The 23,525-nt window shown below is 47.4% G+C and overlaps 1 protein-coding gene across 1 annotated transcript in view; it reads right to left on the bottom strand.

Moving 5' to 3' along the window:
* The window catches only part of LOC138657667 (zinc finger protein 271-like), a 121,907-nt gene that overhangs the window by 7,372 nt on the left and 91,010 nt on the right, over positions 1-23,525 (bottom strand). The window contains exons 4-10 of the mRNA XM_069745381.1: positions 23,309-23,432; positions 23,047-23,144; positions 18,323-18,440; positions 2,732-2,829; positions 2,575-2,653; positions 2,371-2,468; positions 2,132-2,249 (exon numbers count right to left, since the gene is read on the bottom strand). Coding sequence (XP_069601482.1) covers positions 2,132-2,249; positions 2,371-2,468; positions 2,575-2,653; positions 2,732-2,829; positions 18,323-18,440; positions 23,047-23,144; positions 23,309-23,432 — 733 coding nt within the window. The remainder of the gene's footprint in view (positions 1-2,131; positions 2,250-2,370; positions 2,469-2,574; positions 2,654-2,731; positions 2,830-18,322; positions 18,441-23,046; positions 23,145-23,308; positions 23,433-23,525) is intronic.

The following is a 23,525-nucleotide window of genomic DNA, read 5'->3' as shown; positions in this document are numbered from 1 at the left end:
TGATACCTTCTGTTTGCCCCCCCCAAAAAAAAAATGGGTGCATAACTGAACATAAATTCGCCATACAAAAATCCCACACAATATAGGTATTAATCCACTCTCCTCCTCCTCTAATTTCAGAAAGCAGTGGTTTCCTGGGTCTCACAATGTTCCCGATGGATAACGACACACACTGGAGAGAGTGGACCTGCGGGAGAAGAATCACCTCTCCATCCCTTTAGCGGATTCCTCCGATGTCTTATCATGGAAAGGTCGAAGCTGCCGCCAACCTCTGTACCACTGTACCTCTATACCACCCGATACCGTCTGGCTCTGGAGAGCGAGCTGGCAGTGCTGGGGGGCGAGGACCGGATCACATGAACACATCTCGTGTGTTAAAGGTTAGGGTCCTGCTGGATTGACAGTCCACGCCGTACACTTTGTCTCTACGTGGGATAACAGAGGGAATATTCACACTATTTCCCTACAAAAGGTTAAGAAAAATCCTTCAGAAAAAGAAAAAACTTAAAAAATTTGTGAAACATGCCAAAAACTGGGGTACATATGGGTCTACTGAAAAACCCGTGTAGGCGTCCTTCTGACACTAAGCTAAACTGGTCAGCTTGGCTCCGGTCAGTGGCTGTATACTACTGAGGAGGAGATCGCCGTTTATTGCCTAGTGTCAGCAACAGACCCCCATGGCTTCCGGTGTCCTCCAATGAAGCGATAGAGAAACTAGCTCAGTCACTCAGGGGTTAAGTTTGTATTTTTTGCATCCTTTTCTTTATTTTTTTCTTTGGATTTATTCGCAGTTGTATTCGGCAGCGATTACCGTTCTGGAGCAGGAAATTGTAAATGGTCGTGTAAAGGGTTAATAGTTGCTGAGTAAAAAAACCCCAAAAGGATTGTACACAGACGGCACACGGGACAATGTAACTCGCTTGGACTGATCAGATGAGTAGGGTTTTTTTTCATAGACCCAATATACATTTAAAGGGATGTTTCCAAAATCACAATGTTTTATTTTTTTTTAATTTTGCCAGTATAAAGCATTTTTAAATCTGTCCTATTTTGCACATATCACCCCCTAATTACGCCCTTCCAGGCTCTGTTTACCCAACAGTTCCTGTGTGAACCCATATGTGGGGAGGAACCGCATGTTATATACTAGGGTGGGGGCTACATGGCCGGTTATTATACGCTGGAGGGCTATGGGGCCGGATATTATACGCTGGGGGGCTATGGGGCCGGATATTATACGCTGGGGGGGCTACGGGGCCAGATATTATACGCTGGGGGGCTATGGGGCTGGATATTATACGCTGGGGGGCTATGGGGCTGGATATTATACGCTGGGGGGGCTACGGGGCCGGATATTATACGCTGGGGGGCTACGGGGCCGGATATATCACATCTGTTTGTAGATACAAGCTCATAATCCCTTTTATGATGAAGCAATTCTCCACCCCGGCACAGAGGAGGGACTAAACATTTGTCATGTACTGTCACCTACCTGGTGTCCTCCGACTGAGACCGGTGTTCTGGTTCTCCTACAGCCAAGATGGCCTCCATAGTGGCAGAGGGATGACATCCATATGTCTGACCCACACCTCCATAGCACGGCACTTCCTGACTTACCACAGGGCTCTTCATGTCACCGGGCGGCCGGCTTGGATGTAGAGGGACCAGAACGTCGGCCTCAGTGCAGGAGGCAGTGGGAGACAAACAGAGGGGACAGGTAGGACGACTCTACATGTGACATGTCACTCGTCAGCACCAGGCAGAGGCTGCTACATCACCGACATCCATAGGACGGGGAGATTCACAACCTGTAACACAAGCTCAGTCATTTATATGGCAGCACGGGACTTGTGGAAGAAAAATACGGATGGAAGGGGTGGAAGAAATATTCTCAAAGGTAAAGGAAAACTAAATCTGTGCTTCCTAAATCATTAAGAAGAGGTGTGAAGGCGGCCCTGTTATTCATCGGTGCACCGCCGGACTGCACAGGAGCAGCCGCGCCATCACCGGACGCTTCTGCTGTGATGAGGACAGCAGATAAAGCTCCACACAATATCACACACTGCGGTCATTATTACATAATGGTCATCGTCATCATCATCATTATCATACGCCAGTTAATATCACACACCTGTGGAAACATCTCCCGGAATCTCCTCCTTCCCGTCACTCACACACGGCTGATCCCCCCTCGTCATCGCTTCTTCTTCTGTCTCCTCCTTCACTTTATTCTTAGTCGGATCTTCCTCCTGATATATCAGATGTAACAATCAGCACAATACAAGAAACCACCAAAATCTGTGACATCTGTGACCTCGATCAGAAATGTCCCCCATATACAGATCCGGTACAGGGCTCAGCACCGTCTACCTGATGATCCTCCGGGATGTTGTGATTCTCCTCCGGACAGTCCGGGGAATACAGAGGACGGGGAGATCTCTCTGGTGGATTGATTTCCACAACTCCATCTGTAGGAGACACACAGTGATGGAACAGATTGTGTCATGTGATTATGAGAGGATGGGATTAGTAGTAGGTGACCACAGCACAGACATGACAGTCTCCCCTCCTCACCCTGATGATCGGCCCATATTGCCATCACCTCTTGTGCTCCATGTATAACCTCAACCTTAATGTCAATCAGATCTTCACCCTAAAAAGTAAAATGTAAGATGAGCTCAGGTCCCATCACTTTATGGTCAGATGTTGTGGAGGCTTCAGTGTCATCTACCTGATGATCCTCCGGGATGTTGGGATTCTCCTCCGGACAGTCCTGGGGATACAGAGGACGGGGACATCTCTCTGGTGGATTTCTCCTCTTGGGTCCATCTGTGGAGACACACAGACTGAATACATCACCTGCCGTGTATCTGTCTATATATGAGACACGTCTCTCAGAACTGGTAATTCTAGGTTTATGTATCAGGGACTAAATTACATTGTTGTGGTCCTCACCACCGGTACCGAGGTCCCAGCACATTGTGGCCTCAAGTATGAAGTGATGATCAGTGAGGCCAAAGCCTAATGCTCTCTGCTCTACACTCGGAGAATGAGGACCCTGAGGAGAGGGATAGAGAAGACCCTCGTCAGTCCGATGGAGGAGCCGCACTAAGAAACACAACTTCTCCAAGTTCCCTCTCCACCAGTGATGGAACCATAGAGGAGCTGGAGAAAGCTCCACATTTCTATCCAGCGGTTTCTTTTCTCCTAATTCACCGTTATGGACATTGGGGGAAGGACGGTTACCATTTACCAGTGATTGTTTTTTGGGAGCTCATGAGGTCACCATGAGGACACGGCCTCCCTCCTGGACAGGATCCTCTGGGATCACTAAGAAGAGAGAACCAGCCGTCCTCCTATTAATAGACGAGTTACTGTGTTTTAATTCTTCTTTAACCCCTTCACTACCTTTAACGTATAGGTACGTCTTGGCGATCATGCCAGCACAGGAGCTATACCCTCGCAATCGCCGCTGGGAGGTCGGCTTATGGGATAGCAGAGTCCCGGCTATCAATGCCAGGAGCGGTGCCACACTGCCCCTGGCTGTTCACCCTCCAAGATGCCTAGATTAATACTGATAGCAAAATTTAGGGGTTTGGGAGAGGGAGGGGGCTCCCCCTTTCTTCCCATCGGCACCACCGTGACGTCATTGCGAGTGCCCGATGGTGACATGACAACCTCAGGGTCAGCCAGTGACTGTGCCAGGAGCATGGACTAAGAGGCTTCAGTCAGTGCAGTATACAAGCGATCAGCATAATAAAAGCGCCACAAGATAAATAAAAAATGAAAAAAAACAAAATAGCTCTATTTATGTAAGAATAAAGTACATATATGTGATAATTCTGCATCCAGAATGAAATGACCTATAAAACTGCCCCACTAGATAACCGCTCAGAAAAACAAGCCGCCATACATCTCCATCAGCAGAAATAAAAAAAGTTACAGCTCTCAAAATAAAGCAATGCAAAAATAATTATTTTTTTCTATAAAAGTTTTTATTGTGTGAAAGCGCCAAAACATAAAAAAATATATAAATGAGGTATCGCTCTAATCGTACGGACCTAAAGAATAAAGATGCCTCATCAATTTTACCACACGGTGAATGGCATTAAAAAGATTCCTGAGTGGGGCGTGGCCTAGCGAGCGATGTGAGCGGACGTGCGACGGGTCTCTCTCCCTGCACCGCTCCTAAGTTCTTACCTTTGAAGGCGTCGCCGAGCGCCGAAAACCGGACGGAGACGCTCCGCAAGACCCCTGGGCACGGGGGAGAGGGCCGGAGGCAGGGAGAGGAGTAAAGCGGCGATGCCGCGCCGAAAACAGTCAGCGCCCGCGACTGGCGCGAAAATCCAAGATGGCGCCGTGGCAGAGGAGGAGGCGGCCAGAGCCAGTACTGAATACCGCCGGAGGCTGGAGGTAATCGCCCGGCTGGAAAGGTTTGCTCGAACGGAGGAGGGGGGTGCCCTGCTGCTGGGCCCAGAAGGGCCGGAAGAGAGGGAACCCCTGCAGAGGCAGAAGAGAGGGGGGGAAGATACCCTCAGTGTGGTGGAGGAGCAGCTTTCTCCAGGGAGGATGCAGGAGATGCATGGTGCAAATAACATGACACCTGCCGCCAGCCCAGTACAGGCTAAGGACTCTGAGGGTGCGCAGCAATCAAATGTGGGGGAGCCTACACTGCAGGACATTTTCTCAGTCGTTATACACTGTAAATCTGCCCTGGCCGCACTGAATCTAAGAGTGGACGATTTAACAGTTGAAATGAAGTCCCTTAATTCTGCTCTGCGTAAAGTGGAGAAAAGAGTGGAGGTGGTGGAGGAGCGCGTGGGCAGTGTGGAGGATCAGACAAATGAACTGTTAAAAAGAGAAAAGAGATACATTCAGCGCATTGCGGAACTGGAATTTAAAACAGATGACCTGGAAAACCGTTCCCGAAGGAACAATCTAAGAATAATTGGGGTGCCGGAGAAGGTGGAGGGGAATAATCCTGCTGAATACATTGAGGCATGGCTTAAAAACTCGGTGGGAGGAGCAGATCTTACTAACCACTTCTCCGTGGAAAGGGCCCATAGAGTCCCCACCCGACCCCTGCCGCCTGGATCCCCCCCTCGAGCCTTGATGGCAAAAATTTTGGACTATCGGGATCGGGAAACCCTACTAAGGAAGGCCAGGATCAGTGATGGACTGAGTATAGACGGAAATCGGATCTCCATTTATCCGGACTATTCGGCATCGGTGCAAAAACTGTGAATGAAGTTCGGGGAAGTCAAGCGGCGGCTCCGAGACCTGGATCTAAAATATTCAATGCTATACCCGGCTAAGCTCAGGGTGGTAGCGCTGGACCGGGTTCATTTTTTCCAGAACCCGGAGGAGGCTATGCAGTGGCTGGATACCAATACCAAGAAAACTGGCGTGGATCGGAACCGATGAGACTGACGCTGTGACTTCGCCACTCATCTGGTTATACCCCATGACTGTGATTTTTGAAATTGTCTTGTGTCTTTAGACAGAATGTTCTCAAAAGGATAAAACAGTGTGCTCGGCGGCGCAAAGAATACTTCATGCTGTTAGCGGTGGGAGGGGGAGAGATGGACTGCAAAGGGCTTAGTTCTAGGTTGTATCAAGAGCTCTCAGTTCTCATACAGAGAAAGAAAGTTTGTTCTAGTTGAATTCCATTGAGTTTTAGATGGGGGAGTCGAGGAAAGGGGCGGGGAGGGGGGAGGTGGGTATCGGGGGAGACCTGAAGGAGACTGCTCTAACTAATCATTTTGTTTCTAGGAAATGGGAGGGGATGTTAACATTATAAGCTGGAATGTTAGGGGATTAGCGGACGCCACTAAACGCGCAGCAATATTTCAGTATTTACTGAAACAGAGGCCCTCGGTGATTTGCCTGCAAGAGACCCATCTAGTGAAGGAAAAAGTTGATATGGTACAGAAAAGATGGGTGCGCAAGGCGTATCATTCGACGTTCTCTAGTTATGCGAGAGGTGTGTCAGTATTGATTCATACTAATACCCCATTTGAGGAAGTTGAGGTCAAAATTGACACGGATGGTCAATATGTTTTGTTGGTGTGTAAACTCTTTAATCGTTTAATATGCATAGTATCATTGTATATACCTCCGCCATACTCTGGAAGGAAGATCCAGGACATATTGGAGTCTATAAGAGGTTGGGATGGGATCCCTCTTTTGGTGGTGGGGGATGTAAATAATATAGCAAATGACCACTGGGACAAGAGTAACCATGCACCTAAGCGTAGGGACGGTAATGACACTCCCTTTGGTAATTATCTCAGAGAAATAGGCTGGACTGATCTGTGGAGGGTCCGCAATGTCAACACATATTCCTATTCCTGTTACTCGACTACATATGGCTCGATGTCAAGAATTGATGTCGCCTTGGGAAACGATAGGATGAACGAACTGTTAAACGGGGTGGAATATAATCCTAGGATTTTATCAGATCACAGCCCTGTTCAGGTCTCTTTAAAGTTGTCAAGTCAGGATGGTTTGGGGAAGGCGGGATGGAAAATTCACCCAGTTTGGTTACAAATTTTGGACATGGAAAAGGTGGGGGCAGAGATAGAGGAGTTTTTTAAGATCAATGAAGGGAGCGCAGAATGCCATGTAGTGTGGGACACCATGAAAGCGTATCTAAGGGGAATTTTGTTTAGGGACATCTCAAGACATAAGACAAGGACCAGAGAGCGGGATCAGGGTGTCCTAGAGGAATTGAAGGCAGCAGAGGCGGCATTGGGGGAACATCGTACTGTGGAATCTCGGAATCGTATGAGGGCAGCTCAGAGGGAGGTTGACCAGCTATTTTTGAAAAAGGCGGAGAGGTTGAGGGCCTTCCAGAAAGAAACCTTTTACTCAGAGGGGGAAAAAGTGGGGCACTTGCTCTCGGTAGTGGCGTCCGCGCAAAGAGAATCTTCACATGTCTACTCTATTAAGACGGAGGAGGGAACGGTAGTTACTCAGGGGGTGCAGATCTTGGAAGTGTTCAGGAAATTCTATGACAAATTATATGCGTCCAGTGTGGAGAGGGGACCCGAAGATATGGCAAAATATTTGGAAGAAATTGATTTGCCCCGGTTGAGTAGAGAGGAGTGTGAATTGTTGGAAGAACCGATTGGGGAGGAAGAATTGGGGGCTGCATTGGCGGGCGTTGCGGGGGGTAAGGCTCCGGGAGCGGACGGCATTCCAGCTGAGATTTATAAGACCCTGAAAGAAACTCTGTTGGCCAAATTGGTAGGGGTGTATAATAGCTCGTTGGAAAGAGGGGAGTTGCCTTTGTCGATGAGAGAGGCTATTGTGGTGGTTATCCCTAAGGCCGACAAAGATCCACTGATGCCAGAATCCTATAGACCAATTTCACTCCTGACTGCCGATATTAATATTTTGGCAAAAACCTTGGCAAATAGGTTAAGTAGGGTGATAGACAAATTGGTACACCCTGATCAGTCAGGCTTCATGCCAAACAAATCAACGGCACTCAATCTGAGAAGGCTGTTTTTAAATTTACAAATCCCTTCGGACAATGTTGGCAAAAGGGTTGTGGTATCATTGGACGCCCACAAGGCCTTTGACTGTGTGGAGTGGGGCTATTTGTGGTCAGTGTTGGAACGTTTGGGATTTGGACCTAAATTCATCTCATGGGTGCGGCTGTTGTACTCTTCCCCAGTGGCCAAAATTAGAGTGAATAATGTCCTTTCTGAGACTTTCTCTCTGTCTAGGGGAACTAGACAGGGATGTCCTTTGTCCCCACTGCTATTTGCCCTGGCGGTGGAGCCCCTTGCTGCGAAAATTAGAGGCTCCCGGGAGGTGAAAGGATTTATGTATGGGGTTTCGGAAGAAAAGATTGCGTTATACGCAGATGATATTTTGCTATTCTTGGAGGATTCGGGGGAGACCCTGGCAGGGGCGGAGGCCATTATTGAGGAATTTGGGAGTTACTCTGGTTTGAGAATCAACTGGGAAAAGTCCAATATGATGTTAGTAGATGGGGACTATGAGAATAGTGAAATACGGGACTCTCCTACAAAGCTGAGGTTAGTAGATAAATTTAAATACCTGGGGATCCAGATCGCGTTGCCTCTGACTAGCTTTGAGGAACTAAATTTGGCGCCACTTTTGCGGAAGATACGCACTAAGGTTCAGGCGTGGAAAAAGCTACATTTATCGGTTATTGGTAGAATAAATCTAATAAAGATGATTGTGATGCCGCAACTTCTCTACGTGCTACACAACTCCCCTATGTGGATATCGCAGAATAGATTTAGGAGGATTAAATCTCTATTTGGCGAGCTGATTTGGGATGGGAAAAGTTCTAGATTTAAACAAGAAATTCTACAAAGACCAAAGACGGAAGGAGGAGTGGCATTGCCCAACCCATGGTTATACTTTTTGGCTGCACAATGTCAACATTTTAGGGGATGGGGTGAGGAATCGGGTTGGGAGCGGACACCCTGCAGTCTGAGGAATTTGATTGGGTCAAGGGTACTGAGTGAGGGCCTGGAGGGTGGGCATTTTCGAGAGAAGGGTACTAAATTCTGCACTATTAGGCTTATCCAAAAGGTTTGGGACAAAGTTAAGGGAATTAGGGGAGTGAGGGCACTTACTAGGTTCTCGCCCTTGTGGAATAATTGTCTCCTACAGGAGTTTAGACAGATGGAGGGATTTCAGGTTTGGAAGGGAGCGGGAATCTCTCGGATGAGCCAGGTTTTGCACCAAGGTAGAATTAAGGATTTCAAGACATTACAGGAGGAATTTCTGCTGCCAAGCTCTGAACTGTATCAGTATAATCGCATCTCTCATGCATATCGGGCACAATGTAGGAGGGGGCCTATAGAGATTCAGGTGGACCTGATGCTAGACTTTATCCTTATGGGGGAAAGCACAAGGGGGGTGATCTCGGGAATATATAAGTTCCTGCTATTTTCCTTTTTAGAGAAACATCCTATCAGAGCCAGGGCGAAGTGGGAGGCCGATTTGGGGGCGATTGACGGCGATCGGTGGGACTCAATATTGGAATACGTGCCCAAGATCTCGATGAGTGAGCCTGGGAGGTTGTCACAATTGTTTGTTATTCATAGGGCCTATAGAACTCCGGATATGCTGTTCAGGGCAGGTTTAAGACCTAATTCTGAGTGCCCTAGGTGCTCGCAATCCGAGGCGGGTATCTTCCATATGATGTGGCAGTGCCCTAGGCTGGCCTCGTTTTGGATTGTAGTGATAAACAAAGTGGGACTAACATACAATTGTTCGGTACCACGGGACCCTCTGGTATGCATATTAGGTTACGTGGAGGAAATTGTAACTGATAACTTGTATAAAACAGTTATTGCTAGATTGCTGTTTATTGCACGAAAGTTGATCGCTAAGTTCTGGATTAGGGTTGAGCCACCAACGAGAAGAGATTTCATGATGCAAGTAGACCATATTGTTGCATTGGAGAGGAGCATCTATTCTAAAAGAAACAAGATGGACCTTTTCAACAGGTTATGGAATCCCTGGATCGAGTCGACGTGATCTGGAGACCTTGCTCGTGCTTTTGGAACATATATCCCCGTGGGAGCAGTATTGATACGACGCCTTCTTGTTCCTGGTTAATAATGGACATTCGGGTAGATCGGAGTGGTTCTTGTTAGGTCTCCAGGGGTGGGGGTGAGGGGGGGGGAGGGAGGTTGGTTTGGGGCTGAAAGTTTATTGAAAATGCAAAACATAGATGTGTACTGTTTGCAGTAATGTAATCTGCATATATTTTTCTCACTGTTTAATAAAAACATTTGATTAAAAAAAAAAAAAAAAAAAGATTCCTGAGTAGCTGGTGTTTGTTCATTCTGCCTCTGAAAAACTGGAATAGAAAGCCAACGTCATGTGCCAACGTCATGTGCCAACGTCAACTCGCCACGTAAAAAATAAGCCATCACATTACTTTGTGGGCCGAAAAATGGAAAGATTATAGCTCTCAAAATATGGTGATGCAAAAACTTTATTTCGCAATAAAAAGCGTCTTTTAGTGTGTGACAGAAGCCAAACATAAAAGCATCGCAGTAAGGCTCGGCGCACATTTATCCTGCGCTCTGCACTGAGCACTTACGCCGGGGCTTCTGTGTAAATCTCTGAAATTTGCGATTCAGACAGAACCTCCGGCGGAAGATTCCCTATAATGAGGCAGATAGAGGCAGAGTGGACATCATGTGGCTTATCCGGCGGTGTCTATCTTTTTCGACAGAGTAAATCTGCTGCCTCATTATAGCGAATGGACCTGTCCATCGTGTCACCTGAATTACGTCTCTCGGAGATTTAGATGGAAACCCCAAAGTAAGTGCTCAGTGTCGAGTGCAGAATAAAGGAGATCCAAAATGGGCCCAACAAAAGCTTCTACTCAATCCACTCAGGTGCGTCATCTCTCAATGGAAATATAGGGGGCTTCCACGTACTGATAGTACAAAGGTTCTGAAAAAGCACTTTGGCTTCTCGTCCCCAAAAAGAAATTCAGCAAATTCTGCACTCCAAAACTCAAATGCCCCCCAGTGTGCATAAACCACATTTAGTGCCCACATGTTTGGCATTTCTGTTGCGATGAGATCCTGCCTAATTTACGGGTGTATGTCTCCAGAAGCACGGGCTGGGCATAATGTTCTGGTCACTACAACGTATTGGTCATTACTACGGCAGTTTACAATTTTCACTCAACAACATCCACTGCTGCCTGTTTCTGGAAAAGACCCATGGTGTCAAAATCATCACTACACCTGTAGATAAATTCTCAAAGGGGTATAATTTGCAAAATTTGGTCACTTGAGGGGAATTCTGCTGTTCTAACCCTTAGGAGCTCTGTATATGGAGTCCGCAAACTATTCTAGGGAAATCTGCGCTCCAGGAGGCAAATAGCGCTCCGGAACCTCACCATATGGCTAAAAAGTACTGTACAGCCATGTCACGATATGGTATGAAATATCGTATAAGTTTAGTTTCTCTTGCTAGCATGCTGTGGGCTAAGCCCCTCTTCTTGGAGTGATTATGCAACAGCTTTTATGGCTTGTAGCTGTAAATTCCTGATTTTCATCTCCCAAGCCCCTCATCCCCCTCGCCAAGGTATTTACAACCAGCATCCTTGCAGTGGAAAGTGACCAGCTTAAACTGGTAGAGAAGCTTCCAGAATCCATGAAAGTCCTTTGTTCTGTTTTTGTAAGATATTAGGCAAACCATTTAAGTTAAGAACAGGAAAATATATATTCTTAATCTCCCTCGGTGGATCTATCCGCCACTCTAAACACGGGCTTCTAACTCCATCTGGTAAAGAAGTAGGGATTTCTCTGTAAATATGCATCTCAGACAGGACATATTTGATCTCATTAGAATGCCAACGTTAATACGAGATGAATGCTGGGTTTGTTATGACTATGACATGTTCTGGAGCAGAGATACAAGCATTAGAAAACTTGTGGTAAAGCTAGTAAGACTGGAGAGGTAGGACAGACTGGGTAAACCAACCCCTTTCTGTGATGTCACAGGCTGCAGGTTTTAAGTTTCTGGCAGGCTTCCAGCAGGCAGTTCTTGTCTTTTTCCTGGAGAGCCCTGAGCACTGGGACGTATGGGAACTCCACTAGCCTGGTTGCCTGCAATACGCTGAGAACATGTGAGTGTTATCTTTTCTCCTTCAATCCCTTTATGTTATAATTACCTTGTACATATTTGCAATTGTCTCATTTGTAACATCTTTGTAAAATATTTTGATAAAGCACTGCCTAAATTTTATGGAGTATAATAATTAATACTAGATTCGTTCTCCTGCTCTAAAACGTACCCTAAGTCTCCTGAGGGGAATTATGATAGAATAAGAAATAAGGCGCACTGCTATATAGATATAATATTAACTAGGAGGGTGCAAATAGCAGTAATAAACAGAACCAGAAAAAATATATATAGAGAAAAGCATCACTGCACCACATGCACACCATCCAAATAATAACAAATGTATAGAAAATAATATAGTTTATTAACACATCTAAAACACACCAACAATTAAAACATACTTAAAACACCAGAAACAATACATCACAGGTTGTATAGCCGTATATAATAAGGTCAACACAAATGCCTAACCTAACTGGCTCATATAGTAATATCCCATGCATCTATAACAGGACTAACCAACCACTTGTAAGGGCCAAAAAGGGGAAACAATAGAAAAATAAACACATCCCCACAAGTAAACAGCCATAGCCAAAGTGGTGACCAAAATCCTGATTATAGGCAGGACATGAGGTATAGGTGATCCGCCATAAAAACAGCACAGAATAGGCTCATAGCAAAATCTCAATGAGCATACAACCTAGTGCAAGCAAGTATCCCACGCGTATCGCCCGGCGAACCGGGCTTCGTCAGGGAATTCACATGCGGCGTTAATAATTATTGTTCCTGCCTGAGTGGGAGTAGTTTATCGCGTCGCTGCAGCGTGCCCAATAGCCAGTACATAGCAGGCAGCCTGTCTGGCGACTAATTACCCAGGGTGCAGTACCTAATCTGACCTGAAAGTAAGGGGGGCGCCAGAGAGCTGCGAGTTTCAAGTGGAACTGTAAGCGGGATATATATATATAAATCCCTGCAGTTCGTGGTATATTGAAGAGCAGTGGGATACCTAAAATAAGCCCCTGCTGTAAACTAAGAGGTCAATAGCCTTGTGTGTGTTGTTTCATCACATTGTGGAGTGGAGGGATAACTAAGATAAGCCCCCCTGCACATGTGATAGCCGTCTGTTGGCCTAAGGTCACCCCGATCCGTGACGTAGGGGTGACGGTCACGGTGTGGATCCCTAACATATTGGTGGAAGCGGGTGGGATTTCGTGACAAGCCACATATGGGGTATTTCTACATTCAGCAAAAATTGTGTGACACATTTTGGTGTCATTTTTATCCATTTTACCTTGTGAAAATGTAAAATCTGGGGCCAAAATAATTATATTTTCTTCACTGCCCAAAGGTATAAAATTCTGTGACATACTTGGGGTGTGCCCCCCTATATGAGGTCATTGAGAGCTGTAGTTTGTGAAATGAGGTCACTGATGGGGGGTTCTGCTGTTCTGGCACCTCAGGAGATCTTCCAGTGGGTCATGGCACACTCAAACCATAACAGTAAAATCTGAACTTCAATATAGCGCATCTTCCTTTCCGGGCTTTTGCGCTATGCCTCAAAAGTAGTTATTGACCACATATGGGGTATTGGTGTTCTGAGAAGAAATTGCACTGTTCATTTTGTCCTATTCACCATTTTGAACATTGAAAACTTGGGGCCAAAGCAAAATTTAAGTGGAAAAAATGGTAATTTTCCATTGACTCAGCTAATGTTCTACATTTCTGTGAATCGCCTGAGGGCTAAAAATGCTCACTACACCCCTAGATTAATTCCTCAGGAGGTGTAGTTTCCAGAACCAGGACACTTGAGGTGGTTTCTGCTGTCTTGGCATATCAGGGGCTCTACAACCGTGACATCGCATAATCAATCTCTCTCAAAATAGCACTCCAGAATTCAGTTGGCGTTCCTTCCTTCCCGAGCCTTGCCATGCATGCAAACAGTAGTTTTCCACCACATAAAGGATATCGGTGAATACAGGAGAAATTGCACAACAAATTTTGGGGTCCACTTTCTCCTGTTTTAACTTATGAAAATTCAGAATTTGGATCTAACGCAACATGTTTGTGGGAATTTTTTTTTATATTTTCACAGCTCAAAGTTATAAACTTCTGAACTATGAGTTCAAGGTGCATACCACACTTCTACATATATTCCTTGATGGATGTAGTTTCCAAAATGGGGTCATTTGTGGTTTGTTTCACTGTTTAGGTACATCAGGGGCCCTGCAAACACGACATGGGGTCCGCCATCTATTACACCCAATTTTACGTTCCAAAAGTCAAATGGTGCTCCTTCCTTTCTGAGCTCTGCCGTGCGCCCAAACAGTAGTTTTCTACTACATATGGGGTATCGACGTACTCAGGAAAATCTGCGCTACAAATTGTATTGTCAATTTGTGCAAAATTTGAGGCTAAAGAAATATTTTTGTGGGGAAAAGTAAAATCTTCATGTTTTCCCCCACATTTCTTTAATTCCTGTGAAGCTACTAAAGGGTTAATAAACTTCTTGTATGTGGTTTCGAGCACTTCGAGGAGTGAAGTTATTTAAATGGTGTAAATTTTGTGTATTTTCTGTCACATAGGCCCCTCAAAGTCACTTCAAATGGGATTTGGCCCCTAAAAAAATGGTTTTGTAAATTTTGTTGGAAAAAATTAGGAATAGCTGTTAACATTTTAAGCATTACAACTTCCTAACAAAAAAAAAAAGTTTAAAAAAATAAAGTAAAGTAGACATATGGTAAGTGTAACTTATAGGCATAAAAATTCAAAGATGCAAAAAATAATGACCAAAATTACCCTCGAACATGAAGTACAATGTGTCACAAAAAACAGACTCTGAATCACTGGGATACGTTGAAGCGTTCTAGAGTTCTCTCAAAGTGACACTGGTCAGAATTGTAAAATTTAACATGACCATGAAGGTGAAAATAGACTCGATGAGTGAAAGAGTTAAAGAGAAAAGTCTCAACATCCACCTTGATATAAACATTGGGATTTTTGCCCATTTCTCAAGGCAAAACTTCTCCAGTTCCTTCAAGTTAGATGGTTTCCTGGTGAACAGCGATCTTCAAGTCTGAACACAGATTCTCCTTGGATTAAGGTCTGGACTGACTCAGCCGCTCCAGAAAATTTACGTTTCCCCTTAAAATACCGGAGTGTTGCTTTAGCAGCACGCTTTGGGTCATTTCCTCGTTGGAAGGTGAACCTTCATCCCAGTATCAAATCACTGACAAACAGGTTTTGCTCAAGAATATCCCTGTATTTCGCACCGTTCATCTTTCCCTCGACTCAAACCATTTTTCCTGTCCCTGCTGCCAAAAATCATCCCCGCAGCATTATGCTGCCACCAGCATATTTCACAGTGGGCATGGTGTTCTTGGGGTGATGAGCTGTGTTGGTTTGGCACCAGACATAGGGTTTACCTTGGTGTCCAAAAAGTTCAATTTTGGTCTCATCTGACCAAAGCACCTTCCTCCTTACAATTGGGGAGTCTCCCACATGTCTTTAGGCAAACTCAAAACGAGCTTTACAATTTTTGTGTGTAAAGGTACCGTCACACTCATCAACTTTGCAAAGAGAACGACAACGATCCGTGACGTTGCAGCGTCCTGGATAGCGATCTCGTTGTGTTTGACACGCAGCATCAATCTGATTCCCGCTGTGCCATCGCTGGTCGGAGCTAGAAGTCCAGAACTTTATTTCGTCGCCAGGTCGGCAAGTATCGTCATGTTTGACATCAAAAGCAAAGACGCCAGCAACGAGCATAGGGGCGACGCAGCATCTTCTAGCCAGTCGGTACACTCCGGCTGTTTGACATGGAGCTAACAACCAGCGAGAACGAGAAGTGAGTCGTTGTTACATCACTAGATCGCTCCTGCATCGTTCTGGAGCTGCTGTGTTTGACGTCTCTACAGCGACGCTCCAGCGATCTAGTTTAGGTCGGCTCGTTGTCTATATCGCTGCAGCGTCGCTGAGTGTGACGGTACCTTTAGTAAAGGATTTTTCCATAAAGGCCACCTCTATGGAGTGTGCGGCTTATTGTGGTCGTATGGACAGATACTTCTTCAGTCTCTGTTGGGAACTCTGCAGCTCCTTCAGGGTTACCTTTGGTCTCTGTGCTGCCTCTCTGATTAATGCCCTCTTTGCACAGGCTGAGAGTTTTGACGTGCGCCCAGGTTTGTTGTGGAACCATGTTCTTTCCTTTTTCCTGATAATGGATTTGAAGGTGCTTTGGAGGATCATCAGAGATTGGGGGATTTTTTTTCTTATAACTCAACCCTGACTTGCACTTTGTCCCTGACTTGTTTGGAAACTTTGTCCTCATGGTGTTTGGTTAGTGGTGACGCCTTCTCCCTCTGCTCACCCCACGGCCTCTTCCTGCCTGTTGTAGTCCTGCTGCTCCTGCCATTTCTGCATTGCTGTCCTCGCTCTGCATGGCACCTCGCCAGGTTGGATCAGTGACTTCACCGTCATTCACTTCCGCAGTCTGGTACGCCTTCGGACTTGTTTGGAGATTTTGTCTTCATGGTGTTTGGTTAGTGGTGACGCCTTCTCCCTCTGCTCACCCCACGGCCTCTTCCTGCCTGTTGTGGTCCTGCTGCTCCTGCCACCTCTACACTGCGGTCCTCGCTCTGTATGGCACCTTGCCAGGTTGGATCAGTGACTTTACCGTCATTCACTTCCGCAGTCTGGTGCGCCTCCGGACTTGTTGACTTAACATCACTTGTTGGCAACTGTGTCTCACCATCATCGTCCGCTTGAGAAACTAATTGCTGTTCCCCATCGTAGTTTTCTTCTGACCGTCACTGCTCAGATATTTTGGCATGAATAAATACGATCTCCCGTCCCTCTTGAAATGTGCAGGGCGAGAGGCCAGAATCAATAGATGGAAATGTAAAGACTCGCTCCTCAAGTGTCCAAGTGTGGGATCACTTGTCTCCTGGGACTCATGGATGAGCATGTTTGTTGTGCTCCCACCTGCAAACTGTACGGTGTTATTTTTTTTAAATAAAATATGTAGCCCTGAAAATGAATTTAACGCTAGAGCCACCTGCTGACTCTCCAAAATGTATGACTAAGTGCCACCTGATGGCGCTCAAAAAACTATGAGTGAGTGCTGCGTGATGGCCCTTCAAAATGTGTAATTGAGGGCACTCAAAGAAATGTGGAGCAAGGGTCGCGTGATAACGCTGTTGATATGGTGTAGGAGGAGGAGAACAAGAAAAATAAAAAAAACATGAACTGTATAATCATTTTAGGGTGAAAACGGTGCATGGGAATACAGATCCGCCTATTAGTTATCATGACCCCGGCAGCAATAATACCCCCGGAATAAGCAGGAAGGGAGAAGTGACTGCGGCCTGCAAGCCTTAGATCTGAGCCAACTCCGTGTAAAATAAAGCTGCCATCATACAATGCGAGAAAGACCCAAATGTAACTCCTGTGTGAATAAATGGACAAAGGACTGGTGGTGTTCTGTCCCCAAAATGGGTTGGAGAACGTTCCCCCACATGAAAATTCATTGGCAAAGGTCTCCAAGGAGATAACAGAAATGTTTTGAACCCCAGTTTTGATCTATTTGAAGCCTTGTGGGCTGCCTGATGCTGAGCCGGCACAGGAGGAACTGCTGCCGACCATAGCTGGAGTCCGAGGCCTGAAGGTCCTTGTTGTGCTAGTTGGACCCCCTGCCCCTGAAACTGGGAAGTCCCACTCCTTCTACATGAGATGTTTTCTGAGGCCCTGTTCTACGTATATTCCAGGTGGTGCTGCATTCCCTCCTTCTCATTTTTGAAAGGTCTTCAGCAGTCTACGAGTCCCAAAAAATCAGAAATCTCATGCACACGATTCCTTTTTTTTCTTGACAAATGGAAAACTGCTGCATTTTTTGAAGAAGCAGCATGTCAAGTCTTTCAGTGATTTTACAGTGTTTTTCACCATTGAAAAAGCGCAAAAAAGCAGTAAAAACAGTGTGAACATGGCCTAAGGGGTGGAGGAGGTTTATTTTTCTCTCCTAGTAATTTTGCCATATAAACAAGTCATACAGGGATGAATATTTCCTAACCTTTTATCCCTGTAAAATCCGTTTTATCTGCGGTTTTGTATGTGTTATTGTCAGTCCGTAAAAGTTCCGCAATACTCTGACAACATTGTTTGTAGTAGTGACCTGGGAGTCAGAGATGTGTCCAGGCGTCTCCCCCATGATGTTCCCAGGCGTCTCCCCCATGATGTTCCCAGGCGTCTCCCCCATGATGTTCCCAGGCGTCTCCCCCATGATGTTCCCAGGCGTCTCCCCCATGATGTTCCCAGGCGTCTCCCCCATGATGTTCCCAGGCGTCTCCCCCATGATGTTCCCAGGCGTCTCCCCCATGATGTTCCCAGGCGTCTCCCCCATGATGTTCCCAGGCGTCTCCCCCATGATGTTCCCAGGCGTCTTCCCCATGATGTTCCCAGGCGTCTTCCCCATGATGTTCCCTGGCGTCTCCCCCAAGATGTTTCCAGGCGTCTTCCCCATGATGTTCCTAGGCATCTTCCCCATGATGTTCCCATGTCACTTGAGCCCCGTTTCCATCCATGTCAGAGATTTTACTACGATATTACATGCCGGTCATCATCATCATCACAGACGCCGGTCATTATTACATGCCGGTCATCATCATCACAGACGCCAGTCATTATCACACACCTGTGGAAACATCTCCCGGAATCTCCTCCTTCCCGTCACTCACACACGGCTGATACCCCGTCGTCATCGCTTCCTCTTCTGTCTCTTCCTTCACTTTATTCTTAGTCGGATCTTCCTCCTGATATATCAGATGTAACAATCAGCACAAAACATTTAGTAGCATCTTAAGGGGTGCACGCATGAGGGGTCCGGCGCGCGCATCCCTGCAGCAAAGCATCACACAGCTAAGCATTGAGACGCCGCAGTTATTTCACGGCAGGAGTCAGGACCCCAATCTATCTATCTATCTCTTTTGGGTAAGTCTGCTGAGTTAGCACTTCTTATTACTTGGATCTAGCTTTTGTATTAACCCATCGTACTCCTTCACCATGTTTACATATGCCCTTACAGTGTTTGCTCCACTAATCCTCACTCTCCTTCGCTATCACAAACCCCAGCTCCCTCTAACCAAATAACCATCTCTCCCTCTTTCCTCCCCACCTGTCCTCCTCTGCTGACCTGCTCCTCAAATCTGTCCTAATAAAACAAGTCGGCCACTCTCCTTCTCCCACCTGCTCGCTCTCTGCTTCTCCTCACTGCTGGTGACATATCTCCCAACCCGGGACCCCCTCAGCTCATACCTCCCATAACTACCACCTCCTATCGCTCCCTATCTAATATGAACTACCGCAATCTTTCCAACATAAAACCCGTGCCCCTGACGCCCACCTCCCTGCTCCCTCTCTCTGGAGCACTCTGAATGCCCGCTCAATCTGCAATAAGCTACATGTGATTCACGACCTTTTTCTCTCTCACAATCTTGCCTTCCTCGGCCTCACAGAAACATGGCTAACACCCTCTGACACAGCCTCCCCTGCTGCGCTGTGTTACGGCAGCCTCCACTTCACCCACACCCCTCGGCCCCGGCAACATACATGGTGGAGTAGTGGATCTTCTCTTTTCTTCAAACTGCACCTTTAACCCAATCCTGCCTCTTCCCTCCCTTATCCTCCCCTCTTTTGAAGTCCACTCTGTCCGCATCTACTCTCCCTCCAATCTTCAAGTGGCCGTCATATACCGACCTCCGGGCCCGGCCACTGCCTTTATTGACCAATTCTCCACCTGGCTCCTTCATTTTCTGTCTGTTGAAATTCCCACCATCATCATGGGTGACTTCAACATCCCCATTGATACCCTTCAGTCAACAGCCTCCAAACTTCTGTCCCTTACTTCAACTTTTGGACTTACTCAGTGGTCCTCTGCAGCCACCCACACAGAGGGGCATACACTGGACCTGGTCTTCACCCATCTCTGCTCTCTATCTAACTTCACCACCTCCCCTCTATCTGACCACCTTCTTATCCCTGTCCTCCTCACCGGTCACCTATGTCCAGCAACATGCACACCCACGCAGAAACCTCGCACACCTAGACACCCACACACTCTCTGACTCCATCCTACCACTGGCATCCATATCCTCACTCCACGACACAGACACTGCCACTGCTTTCTACAATGCCACTCTCGCATCGGCTATTGACACAGTTGCCCCTCTCGTCCATAGCAGAGTGCGACGTATCAATAGACAACCCTGGCACAATAACACCACTAAAAAGCTCCGGCAAGTGTCCAGGGTTGCAGAGTGACGTTGGAAGAAAACAAATTCGCAAGACGACTTCACTGCATTCAAACAGGCAACACTCGCCTTTAAATCTGCTCTCACCTCTGCTAAACAGGCCTACTTCACATCCCTCGTATCTTCCCTGTCCTACAACCCCTACCAGTTATTCAAAACCTTTAACTCCCTCCTCCACCCCCCACTGCCCCCTCCAACCTCCCTCATCTCTGCTGAGGACTTTGCCACACACTTTAAAAATAAGATCGACCAGACAAGGCAAGTCTTCATTGTTCAACCACCACAAGCCCTTTGTATACCACACCAATGCCCAAACCCCATAACCTCCCTATCCAACATCACTGAAGAGGGGCTTAATTGTCTCCTTTCCAAATCGCACCTCACCACCTGTGCGCTCGACCCCATCCCATCTCCTCCCCAACCTCACCACACTCTTATCCCGTCCCTAACCCACCTCTTCAACCTATCACTAACTTCTGGTACCTTCCCTTCTGCTTTCAAACATGCCACAATCACGCCTATTCTTAAAAAGCCAACCCCCTATCCAACTGCTATGTCCAGCTATCGACCAATATCGCTGCTTCCAAACTCCTGGAGCAGTACGTCCATGCTGAACTTTCCTCTCACCTCTCATCTAACTTGTTGTTCGACAATCTACAATCTGGTTTCCGCCCCCATCACTCAACTGAGACAGCCCTGACCAAAAGTTGACCACTGCCTCCTACTACAGATCCTCTCCTCCTTTTGGCATCAAAGACCTCGCCCTATCCTGGATCTCCTCGTACCTTTCCAACCGCACATTCAGCGTCTCCCACAGTACCTCCTCATCCCACCCTCTCTCTGTTGGAGTCCCCCAAGGCTCTGTTCTAGGACCCCTACTATTCTCAATCTATACACTTGGCTTGGGACAACTCAAAGTCCCATGGATTCCAGTACCACCTCTATGCTGATGACACTCACAACTACCTCTCTGGCCCAGACATTACCTCTCTGCTGTCCAGAATCCCGGAGTGTCCATCAGCCATATCCTCCTTCTTCTCCTCTCACTTCCTCAAAATCAATGTGGACAAATCTGAACTTATCATCTTTCCTCCATCCCATAGATCTTCCTTACCTGACCTATCTATCGCAATTAACGACATCACGCTCTCCCCCATACCGGAAGTCCGCTGCCTCGGAGTAACCTTCGACTCTGCCCTGTCCTTCCAACCACACATCCAAGCTCTCCACCTCCTGTCGCCTCCAGCTCAAAAATATCTCCAGAATCCGACCTTTCCTCAACCCTCAATCTACTAAAATGCTTGTGCACGCCCTCATCATCTCCCGCCTTGACTACTGCAACATCCTTTTCTGTGGCCTCCCTGCTAACACCCTTGCACCTTTCCAGTCTATCCTTAACTCTGCTGCCCGACTAATTCATCTCTTTCATTGCTACTCCTCTGCAAATCTCTTCACTAGCTCCCATTCCCTCAGCGTATCCAGTTCAAACTACTAATACTGACCTACAAAGCCATCCATAACCTGTCTCCTCCATATATCTCTGAACTAACATAGTAACATAGTAAGGCCGAAAAAAGACATTTGTCCATCCAGTTCAGCCTATATTCCATCATAATAAATCCCCAGATCTACGTCCTTCTACAGAACCTAATAATTGTATGATACAATATTGTTCTGCTCCAGGAAGACATCCAGGCCTCTCTTGAACCCCTCGACTGAGTTCGCCATCACCACCTCCTCAGGCAAGCAATTCCAGATTCTCACTGCCCTAACAGTAAAGAATCCTCCTCTATGTTGGTGGAAAAACCTTCTCTCCTCCAGACGCAAAGAATGCCCCACTAATCTCCCGATATGTTCCCTCATGTGATCTCCGGTCCTCCCAACTCCTCCTTCTCTCCTCCACACTTATTCGCTCCTCACCCAACCGCCTCCAAGACTTCTCCCGAATATCCCCCATCCTCTGGAATTCTCTGCCCCAACACGTCCGACTATCAACCACATTCAGATCCTTCAGATGGAACCTGAAAACCCATCTCTTCAGGAAAGCCTACAGCCTGCACAGACCCCGCTGCCTCCTCACCATCACCGGAGCTACCGCCTCACGGCTACCGAAGCTACCGCCTCATCACTACCGAAGCTACCGCCTCATCACTACCGAAGCTACCGCCTCATCACTACCGAAGCTACCGCCTCATCACTACCGGAGCTACCGCCTCATCACTACCGGAGCTACCGCCTCACCAACCCCGGAGCTACCGCCTCACCAACACCGGAGCCACCGCCTCACCAACACCGGAGCCACCGCCTCACCAACACCGGAGCCACCGCCTCACCAACACCGGAGCCACCGCCTCACCAACACCGGAGCCACCGCCTCACCAACACCGGAGCCACCGCCTCACCAACACCGGAGCTACCGCCTCACCATCACCGGAGCTACCGCCTCACCAACACCGGAGCTACCGCCTCACCAACACCGGAGCTACCGCCTCACCAACCCCGGAGCTACCGCCTCACCAACACCGGAGCTACCGCCTCACCAACACCGGAGCTACCGCCTCACCAACACCGGAGCTACCGCCTCACCAACCCCGGAGCTACCGCCTCACCAACCCCGGAGCTACCGCCTCACCAACCCCGGAGCTACCGCCTCACCACCACCGGAGCTACCGCCTCACCACCACCGGAGCTACCGCCTCACCAACTCCGGAGCTACCGCCTCACCAACACCGGAGCTACCGCCTCACCAACCCCGGAGCTACTGCCTCATCACTGACCCTGCTGCCTCCTCACCAACACCGGAGCTACCGCCTCACCAACATCGGAGCTCCTACAACCCCCAACCTACTGTCTCCATCCCCACCATCCTGTAGAATGTGAGCCCCCAAGGGCAGGGTCCTCGCCCCTCTGTATCAGTCCGTCATTGTTAGTTTACTGTAAGTGATATCTGTAACTTGTATGTGACCCCTCCTCATGTACAGACCATGGAATCAATGGTGCTATAGAAATAAATAATAATAAAAGAAACCACCACAATCTGTGACATCTGTGACCTCGATCAGAAATGTCCCCCGTATACAGATCCGGTACAGGGCTCAGCACCGTCTACCTGATGATCCTCCGGGATGTTGGGATTCTCCTCCGGACAGTCCGGGGGATACAGAGGACGGGGAGATCTCTCTGGTGGATTCCTCCTCCTGGATCCATCTGTAGGAGACGCACAGTGATGGAATAGATTGTGACATGTGATGATGAGATGATGGGAGTAGTAGTCGGTGACCACAGAACAGAAACATCTGTGGCTGCAGCACTAATAGCAACCGACCAACGCTGAAGAGACAATGTGATGTCAGGGGAAGGTTTCCTCTCACCTCGTGGTGTCAGAGGCCGGAGCTCCTCCATCATCACATCCTGGTACCGATCCTGGTGTCCTTCTAGATACTCCCACTCCTCCACGGAGAGATAGACAGCGAGGTCCTGACACCTTATAGGAACCTGACAACAGCCACACCGTCATCACCCAGAATCCTCCAGTGCTGTATAATGTCCCAGCAGTCACCTCTCCGCTCATCACCCAGAATCCTCCAG

This window comes from Ranitomeya imitator, chromosome 1 (genome assembly GCF_032444005.1).
Source record: "Ranitomeya imitator isolate aRanImi1 chromosome 1, aRanImi1.pri, whole genome shotgun sequence".
Classification (NCBI taxonomy): Eukaryota; Metazoa; Chordata; class Amphibia; order Anura; family Dendrobatidae; genus Ranitomeya; species Ranitomeya imitator.
The sequence above is the reverse complement of the archived record's forward strand: the minus strand, read 5'-3'. Positions and strand labels throughout refer to the sequence as shown.